The sequence below is a fragment of the Gobio gobio genome (genome assembly GCF_949357685.1).
Source record: "Gobio gobio genome assembly, chromosome: 5".
NCBI lineage: Eukaryota > Metazoa > Chordata > Actinopteri > Cypriniformes > Gobionidae > Gobio > Gobio gobio.
Genome location: NC_137101.1, coordinates 60,617,237 through 60,636,473, shown reverse-complemented (window position 1 = coordinate 60,636,473; position 19,237 = coordinate 60,617,237). Strand labels below are relative to the sequence as shown.

The 19,237-nt window shown below is 41.5% G+C and overlaps 1 protein-coding gene across 1 annotated transcript; it reads left to right on the top strand.

Moving 5' to 3' along the window:
* Positions 1 to 1,515: 1,515 nt before the first annotated feature.
* LOC307127106 (uncharacterized protein) lies at positions 1,516 to 13,381 on the top strand. The gene is made up of 3 exons (XM_079818099.1): positions 1,516 to 1,583; positions 3,450 to 3,696; positions 10,683 to 13,381. The coding sequence occupies exons 2-3, from the start codon at positions 3,450 to 3,452 to the stop codon at positions 11,405 to 11,407; spliced, it is 972 nt and encodes a 323-aa protein (XP_079674225.1). The 5' UTR covers positions 1,516 to 1,583; the 3' UTR covers positions 11,408 to 13,381.
* The last annotated feature ends 5,856 nt before the right edge of the window (positions 13,382 to 19,237 follow it).

The window sequence follows — 19,237 nt, the reverse complement described above, 5'->3', positions numbered from 1 at the left end:
ATAGTTTGACTGTAATTACGGATTAATATTTGCACAGGAGTTCATGAAGTGCCCTGTCTTAGAGCTTTTTACTGTGTGTAAAAAAACCCCACTTATGTTCACTGCTGGAAAAAGTTGGCTTAGTTGGTTATTATTGCTCTATATAATTTCAAATGGTTCTAAAGCAGAGAGAAGAGAAACATTTCTCATTCAAAGCACTGAAAGCAGTGATTTATGTTTTCTTTTTCAGGTTTGAAAATGCCATATCCAATACCCTGTACCATTCAATTTTATTTTATTTAATGACATTTATGTCAAAGATACAGGAGAGTGATAATACACACATAGCAGCCAATACAATCTGTTGTTCAATATCTGACTGCTTGTATTGCCTCATGACTGATTAAAAATTTGCCTTGTTGTGTGCAGTAGAATTTTGATGCATCGCAATGCATCGTAGAATCGAATTGAATCTAATCGTTACCTGGTGAATCGTAATCGAATCGAATTGTGAGGGCAGTGCCAATGCACACCCCTAATGAACACGAGTGGAGTATGTATTCCCCAGTTTGGAGATGGGGAAAGATCGGGAGATGGTGGCAAGGAGATGCTTTCACATTGATGTGAGGAAGTGATCATCCAGTGTAGAGCGCATGACCGCTTGCCTTTCATTGGGCTAATCCTGATTGAAATTGGCCACCGCATGAGGAACAACCTCCACCTTTTTAAAAATAGTTGGCATAGTGTCACACATTTCTTGTAACTCAACCCTGCCAGTGTTCAGACTAACTCTCTATTGATTTCACAGACACACAATTTATGGACTGGGTGACGTGCTACACTACATCACGACATCCATACGTTCAGCCAATCAGATTGGCATGTGTGGACACGTGATTCAGACACCGGCTCACATGGAAGTGTTGCCATGACGCAGCGTCAAGTTATATTAATGATAACATTAAAATGATATGTAAAGTGTTTTTTATTACAATACACTCAAAACAAAGGCTATGGGAGAAAAATATTTACATATTACAAAATTATTACATTAATTAAGATTACTGGTTTTGATTAAAAAATAATATTCAGTTTACACCCACACTCATCTACTATTAGGAAAATAAATCAGAGGACACAAACACAATTAATTTAGCACTATTGATTACATTACAAAATGTTACCTATTGATTGTTGAATATTTGTTTGAGTCTGTGGCCCTATATTATAAAATTATATTGACAAACGTTTATTGTTTTTGATTAAACGCTTAAAAAAAGTATAAACAAATAAAAAGTTCTCTGCCCCTTGTGTAAATGATTTCTGCACACAAACATTTGTGTTTAGCATTTACAGAATCTCACATATTAGATGTGGCTCAAACTCTTTCTTTGGTAGTTATTTTTAGCACACCATTGACCAACACGCATTTAAATATGTATTTCTTCAAGAATTCAACTGATATGTGTTTTATTATTTATATGTGAATGTCTACACACATCTGTGACATGAGCATGTGATCAGGACTTTTATTTTGTAGTGGAGATGTGATATCATAAGGTTGCGCCGCGCTCCTGCATCTGTTGTGATTCTGCTGAAGAAAGGTTTGTGTTTTAAGCTTTTAAAGTGTTTAAATCAATGCAAACTGTTCAGGCAATTTTATAGTTTTAACAAGAACTGTTAAATGAATGTTTGATTATTGAACTTAACATTGTAATGTGTTATCTAACATTAATGAACTGTATTTATTGTTAGTAAAGCACATAGATGCCCGTAACAGAAAAGATGCGTGTCATTTCTGTCGATATAATGTGAATCAGTTTATCATAAACATGAACTCGGTCGAGGCGAATAGAGATAAGAGAAACCGAGCTTTTGAAACTAAACAGTCGCTTCACAGAATGATTCACTGAGTCGACTCACTCGAATCACCTCAAACACTGAAGACTCCTGCTGGTCAAACAGTGTTTTCTTTTCTTTCTTTATTTCTTAATAAGGACAGTGCTCATTAATCAACAGTCAGATACTGTAAATAAGCCAGTTTTCCCCACCGGCTAATTTTCATCTGCTGCCCCTTGCCAGGGTAAATGATCACATGTAAATACAATACATGCGATAAAAAATGCACTATTATCCACAAATAATAAAACATTGATCATATACAAAGAATTGGTATCAAATCAGTATAGCCCCAAATCACCAACACAGTAGCACTCCTAGAGATAATAATGGCAGAAACATAAATTATATAATTTACACATGATTACGAGTTTGATTAGCTTTTAGCCCTTTCTTTAGTTTCGGCTCTAACTGAAAAGACTCATCGCCCAAATGTTGTTCATCTAAACTGTTCAACACAGTCTCCTCTAGTGATTGCTCTCGTCGTTCTGCCATTATTTTCTCTCTGCATTATAAACTGGCATAAAGGGGGATGTGCACACCCATTTAAATTCTTAAAATCAAGCAAGCATCAACAAACTGTTTAGTACTATCAAAATTCAATAAGTTATGTTTTTGAACTAAAGTATATTGCAATGTAATTATTAGAAATATTTTGAGTGTCTGTTTATAAAGAGCTTACATTGATTTTAAAGTTGTTGTGCTTGCTTGTGACCCGCTAGTAAAGCATGAGCAAAAATCGAGTGCATAAATAGTTTTGTTGCCTCTGTTGTTAAATATGGCCTTATATGCCTAAATTTAATAATATTAAATGTTTACAACAAACACAAACAAGTAATGCCAACTGCTAATGTTCTCGCGGAAGTGTAATCTATTAAATCTGTACATTGATTTCTACTGCTTCTGTTACACTTTTGCAGGAACCAATCACAGGCTGGCTTATCCACCTGGTGCGCTATTGGAGGGTTTGACACAATGATGGATAAAGGCCCTGTCCCAAAAGGCACACTTCATGTTAAGTCCACGAGACTGTTCCATTTGTCATTGTAGTTCTCAGAAGGGTGCTCGCGAGCGCCCCCTTTGAGGTCGATATTCACCCTCGATGCGCACTTCTGTCGAGCCCACACTGGTGCCCAGACTTCTTCCCGGCAGTCAAAGTGGCATTACGTTGTGAAAGTGCAGACTCAGAAGAAGACTGTGAGGGTGTAGGGTGCCATCCAATTGCGTACAGAGTCATTTAATTTATGCTTGTTTATCACGCCTCTTGTGCAGTAGAAACTACATAGCTGACTCCCCAGACCAATGTTCAATCTTAAATTGAGCTTAGTCTGGTGATAGCCAAACAATAAAAATAAATAAATGTAGCATTAAATGTCTAAATATGAACCTACTAAATAAATTGTGTTCTTTTATTAATTTGTAGTATTTAGTGTTTTTAGAGAGTTTTTTGTTGTCTAATCAGGTCAATTAAGGCCATTAACTCTCACTCTAACTGACTCTCTTACCAGTGACTGAACTACTGATTTAGTTTGGATGTGTTTTTTATTTCTGTGATTATTCTTATTTTAAAGATGCCGTTTATTAAAGAGGAGAGTGAAGACGTGAAGGTTGAAGAAACATTGAAACAAGAAGAAACTGAGGAACAAACAAAGATGGCGTTTATTAAAGAGGAGAGTGAAGACGTGAAGATTGAAGAAACATTGAAACAAGAAGAAACTGAGGAACAAGCAAAGATGGTGTTTATTAAAGAGGAGAGTGAAGACGTGAAGGTTGAAGAAACATTGAGAGGGAAACATGAAGAAACTGAGGAACAAACAGGTTGGTTTCATTCTCAGTCATTTTATCCTTATTCAAATGTCCAGCTCTACAGAAATGAGTGATATGTTTGAAGTAGTGTTAATTTCGTTAACGAAAAATGTTTGTTGAAGAGGAACGTTCGAGCGTTCATGCTTGCGGTTGCCAGATTTAAATTCCGTGTGTGCCTCCACGACGCATGCGCGAGAATATGACGTAGCGCCGGGGTTCGGGAATCCATGAAATGCACACTTAAGCCCCATTTATAATAACAATAACAAGCTGGATAAAGGTGTTATTTAGATTTTTTTTTGCGCACAAAAACTATTGTCGTCGCATCGTAAAATTATTGTAGAGCCACTGTGGTGAGATGGACTTTGTAACGACGTTTTAAGTGCCTTTTATGGGTCTTGGGAGGATTAATGTACTGAATGCCAATGGAGGCCTATCTGAAGCCTTTCTCAGCCATCAGCTTTCAACAAAAATATCTTCATTTGTGTTCCGAATATGAACGGAGGTCTTACGGGTGTCGAACGACATGAGGGTGAGTAATTAATGACAGAATTTTCATTTTTGGGTGAACTAACCCTTTAAATCCCCAATCAGAGCTTTTCTGTTAAAAGAACACATATTCAAGTCAAGTGTCATTCAGTCGGTCTGTGTTCTGTCTCTTGTGCTGTTTGTGAGACTAAATCTGCCATCAAACCTTCGTAGTGACGAACTGTAATAAATCCATGGATCTCTCGAACATTTCTGCGATTGTGTTTGCTGAATAACTGCACTTACACAACCTCTGTGTGACAATACAAAGTCTTTTTTGCTATTGTTTTAATAGAAAACATTAATGTGGAATTTCACTCGTTAACATTTTTAGGCCTATATAATAAATATACAGTTGTGTTCAAAATTATTCAACCCCCACTGAAATTGATTGTTTTGGTCGGTTTGACATTGATTTTGATCATTTAGTCATCCTGCTTACAATTAAATCCAAGAGGCACGTGTAGGTCAGACAAATATAACATAACATTTATAATGAAATAACCACAAATGTCTTTTCTGAGCTCACATCATTATCAGTTTTATTCAACCCCCAAGTGACATTCAATCTTAGTACTTAGTACAACATCCTTTTACAGTTATAACAGCTTTTAAACGTGAAGCATAGCTTGACACAAGTGTCTTGCAGCGATCTACGGGTATCTTCGCCCATTCATCATGGGCAAAAGCCTCCAGTTCAGTCACATTCTTAGGCTTGCGCACTGCAACTGCTTTCTTTAAGTCCCACCAGAGGTTCTCAATCAGATTTAAGTCTGGTGACTGCGATGGCCACTTCAAAATGTTCCAGCCTTTAATCTGCAACCATGCTCTAGTGGACTTGGAGGTATGCTTGGGATCATTGTCCTGTTGAAATGTCCAACGTCTCCCAAGCCTCAGGTTTGTGACGGACTGCATCACATTGTCATCCAATATCTCCTGGTACTGAAGAGAATTCATGGTACCTTGCACACGCTGAAGCTTCCCAGTACCTGCAGAAGCAAAACAGCCCCAAAGCATGATTGACCCCCCGCCATGCTTCACAGTAGGCAAGGTGTTCTTTTCTTCATAGGCCTTGTTCTTCCTCCTCCAAACATAGCGTTGATCCATGGGCCCAAACAGTTCTAATTTTGTTTCATCACTCCACAGAACACTATCCCAAAACTTCTGTGGTTTGTCCACATGACCTTTGGCATACTGCAGGCGACTCTTCTTATTCTTTGGAGACAGCAAGGGGGTGCGCCTGGGAGTTCAGGCATGGAGGCCTTCATTACGCAGGGTGCGCCGTATTGTCTGAGCAGAAACTTCAGTACCCACATCTGACAAATCTTTTCTCAGTTCCTCAGCAGTCACACGGGGACTTTTCTCCACTCTACGCTTCAGGTAGCGCACAGCAGTCAAAGTCAGCATCTTCTTTCTGCCACGACCAGGTAGCGTTTCAACAGTGCCCTTTGCCTTGAATTTGCGAATGATGCTTCCTATGGTGTCTCTTGGTATGTTTAACATCTTTGCAATCTTCTTATAGCCATTGCCCTTCCTGTGAAGAGTAATCACCTGTTCTCTTGTCTTCCTGGACCATTCTCTTGACTTCACCAAGTTTGTAACCACACCAGTAAATGTCTAGAAGGAGCTGAGTATCACAGTCATTTTAAAGCTGCCTAATTGGTGCTTATTAGGCTTTATTGCTGCTCCCTGACATCTACAGGTGTTTTCAATACCTGATTCAATACCTCTGTTCTTCAGAGTGGTAGTCTTTAAGGGGTTGAATAATTGTGTCAATGAAGAATTCACAAAAGAAACATTTACTACTGTATTACAAAACTATTTGATGTCATTTTAGTTGCATATGGTTCTTTAAGAAGTCTTTGTATGATTTCATTCTGAATACAATTACAAATGTACACTAAATTCCCTAAAACCATTTACAGCATTGGGGGTTGAATAATTTTGAACACAACTGTGCTATAATAAATCATTAAACTAGATGAAATAAAACAAACCATGTGTATGGGTCGACATTCTCTTGATTTGTGCTTATAGGTCAAATTGCAACTATACTGTCCTCCCTTCATGTATGATCATTGTGAAGTTTGACAGCAAGTTAAACTTCAGCATTTACAACCCCAAATCAGAAAAAGTTGGGACAGTATGGAAAACGCAAAAAAAAAAAAGAAGTGATTTCTAAATTTACTTTGACTTGTATTTCATTGCAGACAATATGAACACAAAATATTTCATGTTTTGTCTGGTCAACTTCATGTCATTTGTAAATATGCATCCTTTCCTGTAATTCAGACCTGCAACACATTTCAAAAAAAGTTGGGACAGTAAAGCATTTACCACTTTGTAATGTTGCCATTCCTTTTCACAACACTTAAAAGACGTTTAGGGACTGAAGACACCAAGTGATGAAGTGTTTCAGGTGTAATTTTGTCCCATTCTTCCTGCAAACAAGTCTTAAGGTGGGCAACAGTACGGGTCCTTCGTTGTCGCATTTTGCGCTTCAAAATGCGCCACACATTCTCTATTGGAGACAGGTCGGGACTGCAGGCAGGCCAGTCAAGTACCCGTACCCTCTTCCTCCGCAGCCAGGACTTTGTAATGTGTGCAGAATGTGGTTTTGCATTGTCTTGTTGAAATATGCATGGACATCTCTGGAAAAGATGTCTTCTTGAAGGCAGCATATTATGCTCCAAAATCTCTATGTACTTTTCAGCATTAATGGTGCCTTCACAGAAGTGCAAGTTACCTTTGCCAAGGGCACTGACACAACCCCATACCATGACAGACCCTGGCTTTTGGACTTGTTGCTGGTAACAGTCTGGATGATCCTTCTTTGTTCCGGAGCACACGGCGTCCATTCCTCCCAAAAAATACCTCAAATACTGATTAATCTGACCACAGTACACGTTTCCACTGTGTGATGGTCCATCCCAGATGCCTCCGAGCCCAGAGAAGTCGACGGCGCTTCTGGACACTGTTAACATAGGGCTTGCTTTTGGCACAGTACAGTTTTAACTGGCATTTGTGGATGTAATTACGTATTGTGGTACTTGACAAAGTAGTTTGCCAAAGTAGTCCTGAGCCCATGTGGTGATATCGCGTATAGATGAATGACGATTCTTGATGCAGTGCCGCCTGAGGGATCGGAGATCACGGTTGTTCAGCTTAGGCTTGCGCCTTTGTCTTTTACGCACTGAAATTCCTCCAGATTCCTTGAATCTTTTAATTATGTTATGCACTGTTGAATGTGAAATATCCAAATCTCTTCCTATCTTTCTTTGAGGAACATTGTTTTTGAACATTTCAATAATTTTCTCACGTTATTTGTTGGCAAACTGGCGATCCTCGGCCCATCTTTGCTCCTAAAGGATTAGACCTTTCTTGGATGCTGCTTTTGTACCAAATCATAATTACAATAACCTGTTGACATCACCTGTTTCAAATCACATCATTATTTAACCATTTTATCTCATTACTAGCCCTAAATTGCTCCTGTCCCAACTTTTTTTTAAATGTGTTGCAGGTCTGAATGACAGGAAAGGATGCATATTTACAAATGACATGAAGTTGACCAGACAAAACATGAAATATTTGGTGTTCAAATGTGTCTGCAATGAAATACAAGTCAAAGTAAATTTAGAAATCACTTCTTTTTTTATTTATTTGCGTTTTCCATACTGTGCCAACTTTTTCTGATTTGGGGTTGTATTATCTTGATGACTCAACAATGGATCAGAGTGAAACTAAATGAAAATACAATCTGCAATTATACATATGACTAAACATAGCTTCAAATGACACAAATGATACAGATTGCAGTTATGCTGTTTATTAACATGAGCATAATAAAGTAGATAAAAAACTTACAGCTATTACTCTTCAAAACTTCCAAAAGCAAGGATTGATGAGGATTATCCAAGAAACCACCCAGTTTCAACAACATGCACCAAACATGATCCCAGCTGCTCACTTCCTGCTATATATTACTCTGCAGTTTCTGAAATGTCCACTACATGGCAGTTCCAAAACAAATGTAACATTAGACATCACTATAATAAAATTTCAGTCCTTTTTAGAACAAAGCAAAATGACCTGTGAGATTGGTCTGTAGAATCTTTTGGTTGTACCTTGAGAAGTCGTCATAACCTCAATTTTCCTTACACATCTGTCGGTGCTGGTAATGTATTGGTGATCATTGTCTTAGGCCAATCATTGCGAGAAAGGGTACTGTCTTTCAAGAGGACAATATCTCCAATTTGAAGATTGGTGTGTGATTCAGTCAATTTGCATCTATGTTGCAAGATGGGGAGGTACTCTTGTTTCCAGCGGGTCCAGAACTGATTTGCAAGGGTCTGTACTTTTCTCCATTGACTTCCATAAAGATCTTTGTCTAAGAAATTGCAGTTAGGAACTCCAAGGGGAGACACTGAAGACACTGTTCAGGATCGGGCCACTATCCATCATCCCGTAAACCTCCCAGACTCCCTGTCTCCGTCAAGAGACCTGAGACAATCCCTGTTTCCTCCCAGAGCCCTGTGACATCTCCAGTCTCTTTCCAAAGCCTGGTGAGAACCCCTGTGTCCGATTACAGCCCCGAAGAGGGTCAAATAGAGGCTCCAGTCCGCGACGAACCTCCCAAGAAGCCTTCAGCCCACAACGAATGTCCAGAGATGGCTGCAGCCTGCAATAAAAGTCCAGAGTGGACTGTTTCCATCCCCCAGAGAGGGCTTCTTCAGTTCCACAGAGTCCAGAGAGGATGTCTGCCATTCCCCAAAGTCCAGAGTGGACTTCTTTCGTGCCCCAGAGTCCAGAGAGGACTTCTTCAGTTCCGCAGAGGCTACAGAGGATGTCTGCCATTCCCCAGAGTCCAGAGAGGACTTCTTCCATGCCTCAGAGTCCAAAGAGGACTGCCCCGGTTCCGCCCGGTTATCCTGAAGACCCACCCAGCCTCCCTCTCCCGCCTCCGCTCATCTACGTCCTTCCTGCCATTCTTCCGCCTCTTTCTGTCAGCCCCTCCGCTCACTTTCCTTTCACCTTCAGAGTGGGGTGGTCGCCGTGGGTCTGCCAGTCCGCAGCTACATCTGGGCTGGTGGATCCATGGTTTCCGCCTCTGGCCTCCACAACCAGGACTCCACCTCAGCCTGTCAATCCTCTGAGGCTGCCCTGGCTCGTACCTCCCTCTGCTCCGCCATGGACCATCAGTTCCGCCAGTCTCCCTCGCCCCTCCGATGTCGTCTTGGTTGCTCTTTGATCCACCCTCGCTTATAGACTCTACGTGTCAGGCTGCACCTCCTCCCTCCGTCCCTTTGACTCAGTTGGGCTCCTCACTCCCTCCAACTCCATTTTGGGGCTCAGTCACTCCAGCTCCACAGTGGCCTGCTGTGTCCCTGCCGTCGCCTCAGTCGCCGGAGCCGAGGTCATCGCCAGACCCCGCCAGATCTTCGGTGTCACCGGGGTGCGTCTGCTACGGTCAGTTTAGCCAGTTTGTCTGTTTCCAGATCTGGGCCCCAGTTAGTCAAGGTTCAACTCTAAGACTATGTGCCATATTACTAGAGAGAAGAGCAGCACCATCCAAGGATGGATGAATACTATCTCTTCTTGACAGGTCAGGTCTGCCCCAAAAATCTTTTCCAATTGTCTATGAACCATTTGTTATTCTGTAGAAACTACTTAGACAACCAGCCATTGAGTGAGGACAGTCTGCTAAGTATCTCATCACTTGCAAACTTTGGTGATCTCTGACTGGCGAAGTCGAACATAATTAGGGCTGATGTGAATAATAATCTTAGAGAAAGTACAATTAGCATTAGAGCGGTGTTTTGCCCCGCAACTATGCCGTCTCTCAGTTGCTTGGCTGCACAAGCTCTGTTGTTTCTGGAACTGAAAGTTCAAAAAGCTTCAAAATGTTGTCCTCATCATCACTTTTGTTGCTATTTAATTAAATGTGACTTGACTTAACAATTTGTTAATGCCTTATTCTCTGTCAGTATAAATATGCATAATTTTGTATTGTGTCTGTTATTAACTTACTGGATGGGCCAGAGACTCAGAATGGATAGTGTCTCTTGAAATGGTATATTTCCCCTTTTTATTGAGAAGTGTTGTAATTTGGTGCTTTTCATTTCCAGTACTGGGATTGGCTGTTGACAACAGAGGTGGCACATGGTTAAAACAGTGACTTTAATGTTTTCCAGTGCATTGATCACATTCCGAAACACTTCAATAACCCCTGTGGGAGTTTCCTGAACACAGAATCCAAACATGAATTGAAGGGTTATGAATTGAAAGGGTTAAGAATATTGAAAAAAGGTTCTGAGATCAAATGTAACCCCTCTTACTGTAGCTTAGTGGGTATAGGCTCTAGCATTACATGTTTTTGTTTTTGTTTTGATGCCTTAAATGTTTTAATGTCTTGATGTCTGTTGTTTTGTGCCATTAAACTGGGGTTAACTTGTTTTTGTCTCTTTTAGATCTGATGGCACTGAAAGTGGAGAGTCAAGAGCTAAATGACATGGAAGAGAAAGATCCGTATAAGCAACATCATGATTTCATAGCTGGAGAAAAATATTTTAGTTGCTCACAGACTGAAAAGATTTCCTCACAAAAAATCACTCTAAAGCCTGGAAAGAGTTTAATTGAAAAACAACAACTTAAAGTCCACTGTAATATTCACACTGGAGAGAAGCCGTTCACCTGCCAACAGTGTGGAAAGAATTTCACTCAAAAAGGAAACTTGGAGAAACACATGAGAATTCACACTGGAGAGAAGCCTTACACCTGCCAAGAGTGTGGAAAGAGTTTCACTCAAAAAGGAAGCTTTGAGCAACACATGAGAATTCACACTGGAGAGAAGCCATACACTTGCCAACAGTGTGGAAAGAGTTACACTCAAATAGGGAATCTTAAAGCCCACATGAGAATTCACACTGGAGAGAAGCCTTTCACCTGCCAAGAGTGTGGAAGGAGTTTCACTCAAAAAGGAAGCTTTGAGCAACACATGAGAATTCACACTGGAGAGAAGCCATACACTTGCCAACAGTGTGGAAACAGTTTCACTCAAAAAGGGCATCTTAAAGTCCACATGAGAGTTCACATTGGAAAGAAGCCTTTCACCTGCCAACAGTGTGGAAAGAATTTCACTTATAAAGGGCATCTTAAAGGCCACATGAGAATTCACACTGAAGAGAAGCTTTAAACCTGACAACAGTGTGGAAAGAGCTTCAAAATAGGGAGGGGCGATATCTTAGCCTTTGCAACATACCGGAAAAAATTCTTCCCAAGATAAGAATTTGTCTTCCCGTGATAATAATGATAAAGCCTAGATAATATTTTCCTGTTTACGACCCATTTGCATCTCACGTGCAGAACGAAAACAACTATGGTGGAATGTGGAGGAGCTACCTCTACAATCTGGAACTGGTACACACAGATATACACTATATTGCCAAAAGTTTTCGGACACCCCTCCAAATCATTGAATTCAGGTGTGCAATCGCTTCATGGCCGCAGTTGTATAAATCAAGCACTAGGCATGCAGACGCTTCTACAAACATTAGTGAAAGAATTGGTCGCGCTCAGGAGCTCAGTGAATGCAAGCGTGGTACTGTGATAGGTTGCCACATGTGAAATAAGTCAGTTCGCGAAATTTCCTCACTACTAAATATCCCACGGTCAACTGTTCGTGGTATTATAAAAAAATGGAAGCAAATGGGAACAACAGCAACTCAGCCACAAAGTGGAAGGCCGTAAAATCACAGAGCGGGGTCAGTGCCTGCTGAGGCGCACAGTGCGCAGAAGTCAGCAACTATCTGGTGAGTCAATAGCTACAGGCCATCACCAAGTGCAATGCAAAGTGTTGAGCAGTGGAGACGTGTTCTCTGGGGTGACCAATCACACTTCTCTGTTTGGCAATCCCATGGACGATTCTGGGTTTGGCAGTTGCCAGGAAAACTGTACTTGCCTGACTGCATTGTGCCAAGTGTAAAGATTGGTGGAGGGGGGATTATGATGTGGGGTTGTTTTTCAGGGGTTGGGCTTGGCCCCTTATAGTGCTTTTCCAATACCAGTACCAGCTCAACTCGACTTGGCTCGCTTTTCGCTCCGTTTTCCATTGCAGATAGTACCTCCACAATAGTACCTGGTCATCATAGCAACGCCGCAGGAAACTGCCTTGATGTAATCATCTATACTTTTTCGTTCCTCGTTGCCCCATCAAGCTCTCGCTGGATCCTCTCTTCGACAACCAAACAAAGGAAAGTCGGCACCTCCTCATTTGACCACGGCGTATTCTTCCGAGTTGCCATAATAGTAATGGGTATATCACGCAATCTCTGGCCAAACTATTTAAAAATGGCGTGGTTATTCAGGATACTCTGTCTGGCGCGTGCAATGATGACGCAATCTGACCAATCAGCAGTCTGCCGTGTTTTCACATCACAATTTTAGTGTCGCCTCAGCTCGCTCAGAACCTCGTCAGAGTTGATACGAAAAAAAGTTTCTGGAAGCAGGTACAAGTACAACTTTTACACAGTGGAAAACCAAACAAAGTCGAGGCGAGGCGAGCTGGTACTGTGTAGTGGAAAAGCGCCATTAGTTCCAGTGAAAGGAACTCTTAATGCTTCAACATACCAAGACATTTTGGACAATTTCATGCTCCCAACTTTGTGGGAGCATGAAATTGAATGAATTAGAGCAGAGAAAGTGAGCCAGGCCTTCTCGTGCAACATCAGTGCCTAACCTCACAAATGTGCTTCTAGAAGAATGGTCAAAAATTCCCATAAACACACTCCTAAACCTTGTGGAAAGCCTTCCCAGAAGAGTTGAAGCTGTTATAGCTGCAAAGGGTGGGCCGACTCCATATTAAACCCTACAGATTAAGAATGGAATGTCACTAAATTAATTTGCATGTAAAGGCAGGCGTCACAAAACTTTTGGCAATATAGTGTATTTTTACTCTGAATGCTTGAGAGTTTCACTCTTGCGTCCTTGGTAGTTTCGACTTGCCAAGTTCGATTCAGCAGAACGAACTCAGAGGACGGGAGGACACAGTCCGGTAATTCTGCAAATGGAACAGCATTCTTGATAGCGTCACTCGGTTCACTCTGGCTACTTGTGGTTATCTGTATGTATATTTTAGGCAACAATAAAACAAAATATGTTTTAAAACGCCACTCTGCCTCTTCGTTTTCATTTTAAGAATCTTAAATATAATAGCCACGCAAATGTGGTCCAGGCAAATCATACATTGATTATCTTCACTGCATGTATATTTAAAACTCAACCTATTAAAGGGGTGGTTGCATGCGATTTCACTTTTTTTAACTTTAGTTAGAGTGTAATGTTGCTGCTTGAGCATAAACAGTATCTGCAAAGTTACAGCGCTGAAAGTTCAATGCAAACGGAGATATTGTCTTTTAAAGTTATGGCAGTTTATTGCCTACAAAAACGGCTGGTTTGGACTACAACAAGCTTCTTCCCGGGTTGGTGGCAACAAAGTGGACGAGGCCACGTCGCAGTCATTACGAAAGAGAGAGAGCTGTTACAGAACTAAAAAAAACTACATTTGGCCATCTAACCAATCTAAGACCATTGCGTTTTTTTCGGAGGGATGGGCTTCACAGAAGCAGGAAGCAAACGAGCCGTTCAAAGGACAGTGGAGACAGCGGTGTGGAATAAAGGTAAAATATAAGAAAAATATGGCGTTTTAAAAAAAAAGTATTAAGACATGTTATACTGCGCCCCATAAACACAACCAAGCCTAGAAAAAAAACCACGGAACCACCCCTTTAATATGTGGTTCAGGCAATATGTGAATATGTATTCTGATTATCTTCACTGTAATAAAATGAAATATGACAAACACAACCCTGTTTTTGTTAAATGTCAGTTTAAATAATCAATAATAGCCTTTATAAAGGTATAAGTAAAAGGTATAGGAAGCTATCCAATAAGAAGTAAAGCAAACAATTCAGTCAGACATACAAAGTCAGCGCTCTAGTAGGCTACGCTGGTAAAGTTAAATGTCAGTGCCCCCGTTTCAAAAAGTTTGGCGCCCTCGTCTGGCCCCCCTAAATTTGGAATTGTATCACCAAAAAAAATTCTGAAACTGGTTGCAATGTGCAGTTTTTGCTGTGGTGAGGAGGCTGCGTGAAAGAAACGTTCATGAGCGGCTATCACAGAGACTGTGTTTCACTGCAGGGATCCAATTGTCCAGTGTTGCTTATACAGTGTTAGATTTTTATTTTTAAACCATAAATAAATCAATTATGACCATATAGCCTATGCAAACTTTGCAAAGAGTTCGCTAACAGAGAATAGATGTAGGCTACAAAATAACATGTAAAATAAATGGTTTAGTTTTGCTTTTATAAACTGAGCATGCATGATCATATTACAGATACATTCATTTTCCTAAGTTGATTTATGTTCGGCCCCTGTAAGATTTTGCAGCAGATTGTTTTACATTTGTTATAAATTTGTTGCATGTAATATAGTGTTTACAGATATATACAAGTTTACAGAAGCAGAAAAGTGCTTGGATATTAAAAGTGTGTTATGTCATCACTGCCCATTATCACAATACAAGATTACTTGTCAAATAAGCGGCCGTCTCACCATAGCAAATCGATTGGTTTTGACTGAAGTGACAGCATGAGGCGTCTCGCGTAGTGCGGCAAATAACGCAGTTCTCGTTCCATATCTAAGGGAACCGAGGTTACGGTAGTAACCAAGTACGCTTCCCTTGCGATACTACTCGAGTACTGTGTCATTCGTCTTATTAATCAATATTGATTATTAAAAAGACAAAACACAATGGGGAAAGAGCATAAAACATATTTACACCCATACGTAGTCGGGGTTGTAACAGAAAACCACAAGCTGAATGCGGCAGAGTCATGCAGAAAGGTCCTACGTGTCCCTGTAGTGCAGGGACATCTAGATTATAAAACCTGACAAATGTGGACGGTGAGGCCCAGCCAGCCGCCGCACAGATGTCAGTAATGGCCACAATGGCCGGCATGGCCACAGGACCACACCCACAAGAAGGCCATACCTTGGAATACCCTCTCACACTCAAGGGGCATTGAAGACGTAAGGAGGAGTGAGGGAGTGCTATAGCGTTGACTATCCATTTAGAAAGTCTGGGCTTTGTGACCAGACAACCTTTTGTGCAACCACCGAAGCAGACAAAAATCTGTTTCGCCTGACGAAAGGAGGCGGAACAGTCAATGTAAAACCTAAAAGCTCTGACAGGACAGAGTAGGTTCAGCTCCTGTTCAGATAGCACTATCGGAAAATATTCATGTCCTGGTTTCAGGATGACTTTGGGGTCGTTAGGCCCGAACTCAAGACACGAGGGGCTCACAGAGAGTCTCCCACATGCTTAACTGATGCCAAAGCTAGCAGCAAGGCGGTTTTCAGCGACAGGGGTCGAAGGTCAGCAGTCTGGATTGGTTCAAAGGGAGGGCCTTTAAAGGGCATATTGCAGGTAAAAAAATTTTCGAGATTAATATATAACCTTGTATGAAAATACCATATGAAAAGGTAGTGCAGGATTTAAAATGTTTTAAAAAGACATAAGAGCACAAATTTAGTAGATAAAGTGGCCATTTCGTTGGCCGCTTGGAAAAAGCGCTTTTTTTTCAACATCGCGTCATATTACGTCACGAGAGGGAGTGGTTCGTCGAGCTCTGCGTTGGCTCAGTGCAGAATAGGTTGGTATTCAGTAGAGTCTGTGTATTTTCGGTAGTTTTTCTATTCCAATTTATCATTGTCATGGTAAGTTATTATCCAGCCTGTCAGGGCATCGAGTCCACAGGTTTCCTAAAAAAAAAAAATGTTAGGAATTCTGCATGGTGGCGTTTTGTGCAGGTGAAGAAACGGGACTTCCCTTCGCGCATCTGCTTCAAAACACACGGTGGTGTGTATAGTGCTTTAGACCGGAGGATTATCATCCCGGCGATATGATGGAGTCAAACATTGTTATACTCATGTAAGGCCGGCTACACACTGGCTGCGTGACGTGAGCGTGGCGTTTTCTATCTGTAGACCGGCTACACACTGCAAGCGTGGCGTTTCTGTTGCGTTTCAGCTGCGTGTTGCGTTTTCTGTGTCTTTGCACACCAGAAGCGTGTCTGACGCGGCGCTGCTGCTGCTAGGTGACGTAGTGGAAGGCCTATACTTCATGTTAAACATAAAATATATAAATAAATATTTATATAAATATATAGCCTACTGATACAGCAAAGACAACGTCTTACAGCAAAGACACTCGGCAGTATTGACGGCCGAATAGGCTACAAAATATTTTGTTCTGCATTGGCAGGTGCAATATTTGAAAATCGATATTATATACATTTTTTTAATTACAATTATATCTGCATTTATGTCAAAACCTAGAGACTTTCACACATAAAAATGTCATTTATTAATATGTATTCGTGTCAAAATGACAAACAGCTTTTCCTATTCTATTTTGCCTGGAAACGCTTCCAACACTCTTGCGTGTCGCATCAGTTCTATTTCTAGCATGTGCTTTCGGCGTGGCTCGTGTGTAGCTTGCCTAAGGATGAATAAACATCCACACGCGATGCTTCTTTGCCGTCGTGTTTACATTAATGAATACAAAGTATGTACATTAACACAAATGAATACAGTCTCACACTTTTTCGAAAAAAAGTTGAATTATGTGATATTTTATTCATGCCATGTATGCACATTCAAGTTCACTCAAATGCATACTCATAACGTCATATACATCCTCACACTAGCGGTGAATCGGCAGGAAATAAACCCATAATACAGAATTAATGAATAAAGGATAAACACAATAACACAACATTACTGTCTGTGGTTCGGCGGCCGGCGGGAGATGTGACGGTCCCGGATCCGGTGGGAGATGTGACGGTCCCGGATCCGGTGGGAGATGTGACGGTCCCGGATCCATCAGAGATGTAGCTCGGAGAAAACGTGAACTGTGCACCGTGGCGTGAGTCTTGTAAGTTACCAAATCAGTCGTGATGAGAAACCGCTAACGTTATATCACATAACGTTTAGTGTGAACGGATATTAACGAGTGTGACTTTTCCTGACGGTCAAGCCAATAAGTTTCTGTTATTGGTAAGTAAATCAATAACTTACTAGATGACAACGTTACCAGCTTTGCTATTGCCTGATACATGATAATAATCAGTACAGTGTTGTGATCTGAGCACAGTGATCATATCGTTAGCTAGCTTTATCTAGCTAACACTCTCCGAGACACCTGCCGCTGTTCTCCACTGTTTCTCCTCACATAAATACTCAATCTGTCTCCTGTAATCGTTGTTCTGTCTAATCCTGGTCTGTCCCTAATTGTGTGTCATAATTGTATGGCTGTGGTCTGCCATATGAGTATTAATAAACATTTATAATGTCCTCAGCGTCCGAGCTGTCATTGCGATCCATTGTTTTCCTATCGTTGAGATTCACCGCTCTCCCTCTCGTTATGTCACGTCCGGTTTTGGCATTTTTAGATGCGGAAGTAAAATTTTCTCACAAAAACGACTCCAAAAGCCTTAATAGTGTATTTTAAAGTATTTTTAAAGGAAAATCTAGTTCCTACATTATTTTTCTACACATTGACTCACTGGAGTCTCTAACCTGCAATATGCCCTTTAAGGCCTCTAAGAACCAGATCAGAGTCAGCTAGTTCAGAGCCAGTGCTGGTGCCAGTTCGGAGTTGGTTCGACTGACGAGCCTTCTAAGAACCGGTTTGCCTTTCCACATGTTAGAAAGCCACCACAGAGCCAGGTCTTACGTCACTGTATACGTCTCATCTTTCTCAACAACTCTTGCGAGGCAGCAGGAAACACAAACAAACCAGGCTTGTTCGAGATGCATCGGTGCTGCGCAGACCGATCCGTGTATGATATCAAAATAAAGCATAAGCGATTAAAAAGCATAAGGAGTCGTATGATCTCGCTGTACTTTGATGTCATACGGCGATTGGTCTGCACAGCACCGATACATCTCGAACAAGCCTTCCATCAACAATGGCGAACGTTGCGTTACTACAGTCTTCGTGCTTTCAATGTGGAACTAGGCAAAGCTAGACAGACCTTCTTTTCAAATATTATAAACAGAAACATAAACAACACGCGCACTCTTTTTGCTACTGTCGAGAGACTAACAAACCCCCCGAGTCACATTCCCAATGAAATGAACCACTCTAGGATGGTTTTCGCTAGAGTGAAGAGGGGCTTGGAAGAGAGGCCGCCCTGGTGGTTTATGAAGGACATCACCGTCATGTTGTCTGATCTGACTAGGATGAGGTGTCCAACCAGGAGAGGAAGGAAAACCTGGAGAGCTCGATTTCCATTTCCAGGCGGTTGATATGCAGCTCACTTTCCAGGTTGTTCCAAGCGCTGAATGCCGGACGGAGGCATCTGTGAAGACGACCTTCCTCTTCTCTATCGCCCCGATTGCCACACCCTGCTTGAACCAGCAAGGGTACATCCAAGGGGCCAGGGTTGTGACACTCCTTGAGCGAGCAACGACCATGTTGCCAGGCTAGGGGTGGGACCCGTGGTTTCAGCCAGAACTGCAAAAGGCGCATGTGAAGCGAGCCCATCTGCAGAGCTGGAGATGCTGAACTCATAAGACCTAGCATCTTCTGAAATGTTCTGAGTGGCGGAGAAGCCCTGGGTGTAAAGGTTTGCACAAGCTGCTGAATGGCCAGAGGACGCTATGTGGCCCTCAAATGGGTCGAGTCTAAAATTATCCAACAAGCTCTTTGCAAAATTGACCCAGAGCCCCAAGAAGTGGTTGAGGATGATGGATCTGTGGGATATTAGCTCTGCCTCTGACTGGACCAGAATGAGCCAGTCATTGAGGTAGTTCAGTATGCGCACACACATCTGTCTCAGGGGGAGAGAGCCGCATCCATGCACTTCGTAAAAGTGCGGAGACCGAGATGGAAGCACGATATGGTATTGATATGCCACTCCCTCGAAGGCGAATCTCAAAAACTGCCTGTGATGGGGGG

Coding starts and splice junctions, on each gene's coding strand:
- LOC307127106 (XM_079818099.1), top strand. CDS start 3,450: ATGCCGTTTATTAAAGAGGAGAGTGAAGACGTGAAGGTTGAAGAAACA. Junction 3,697..10,682: donor AGAAACTGAGGAACAAACAG/GTTGGTTTCATT, acceptor TGTCTCTTTTAG/ATCTGATGGCACTGAAAGTG.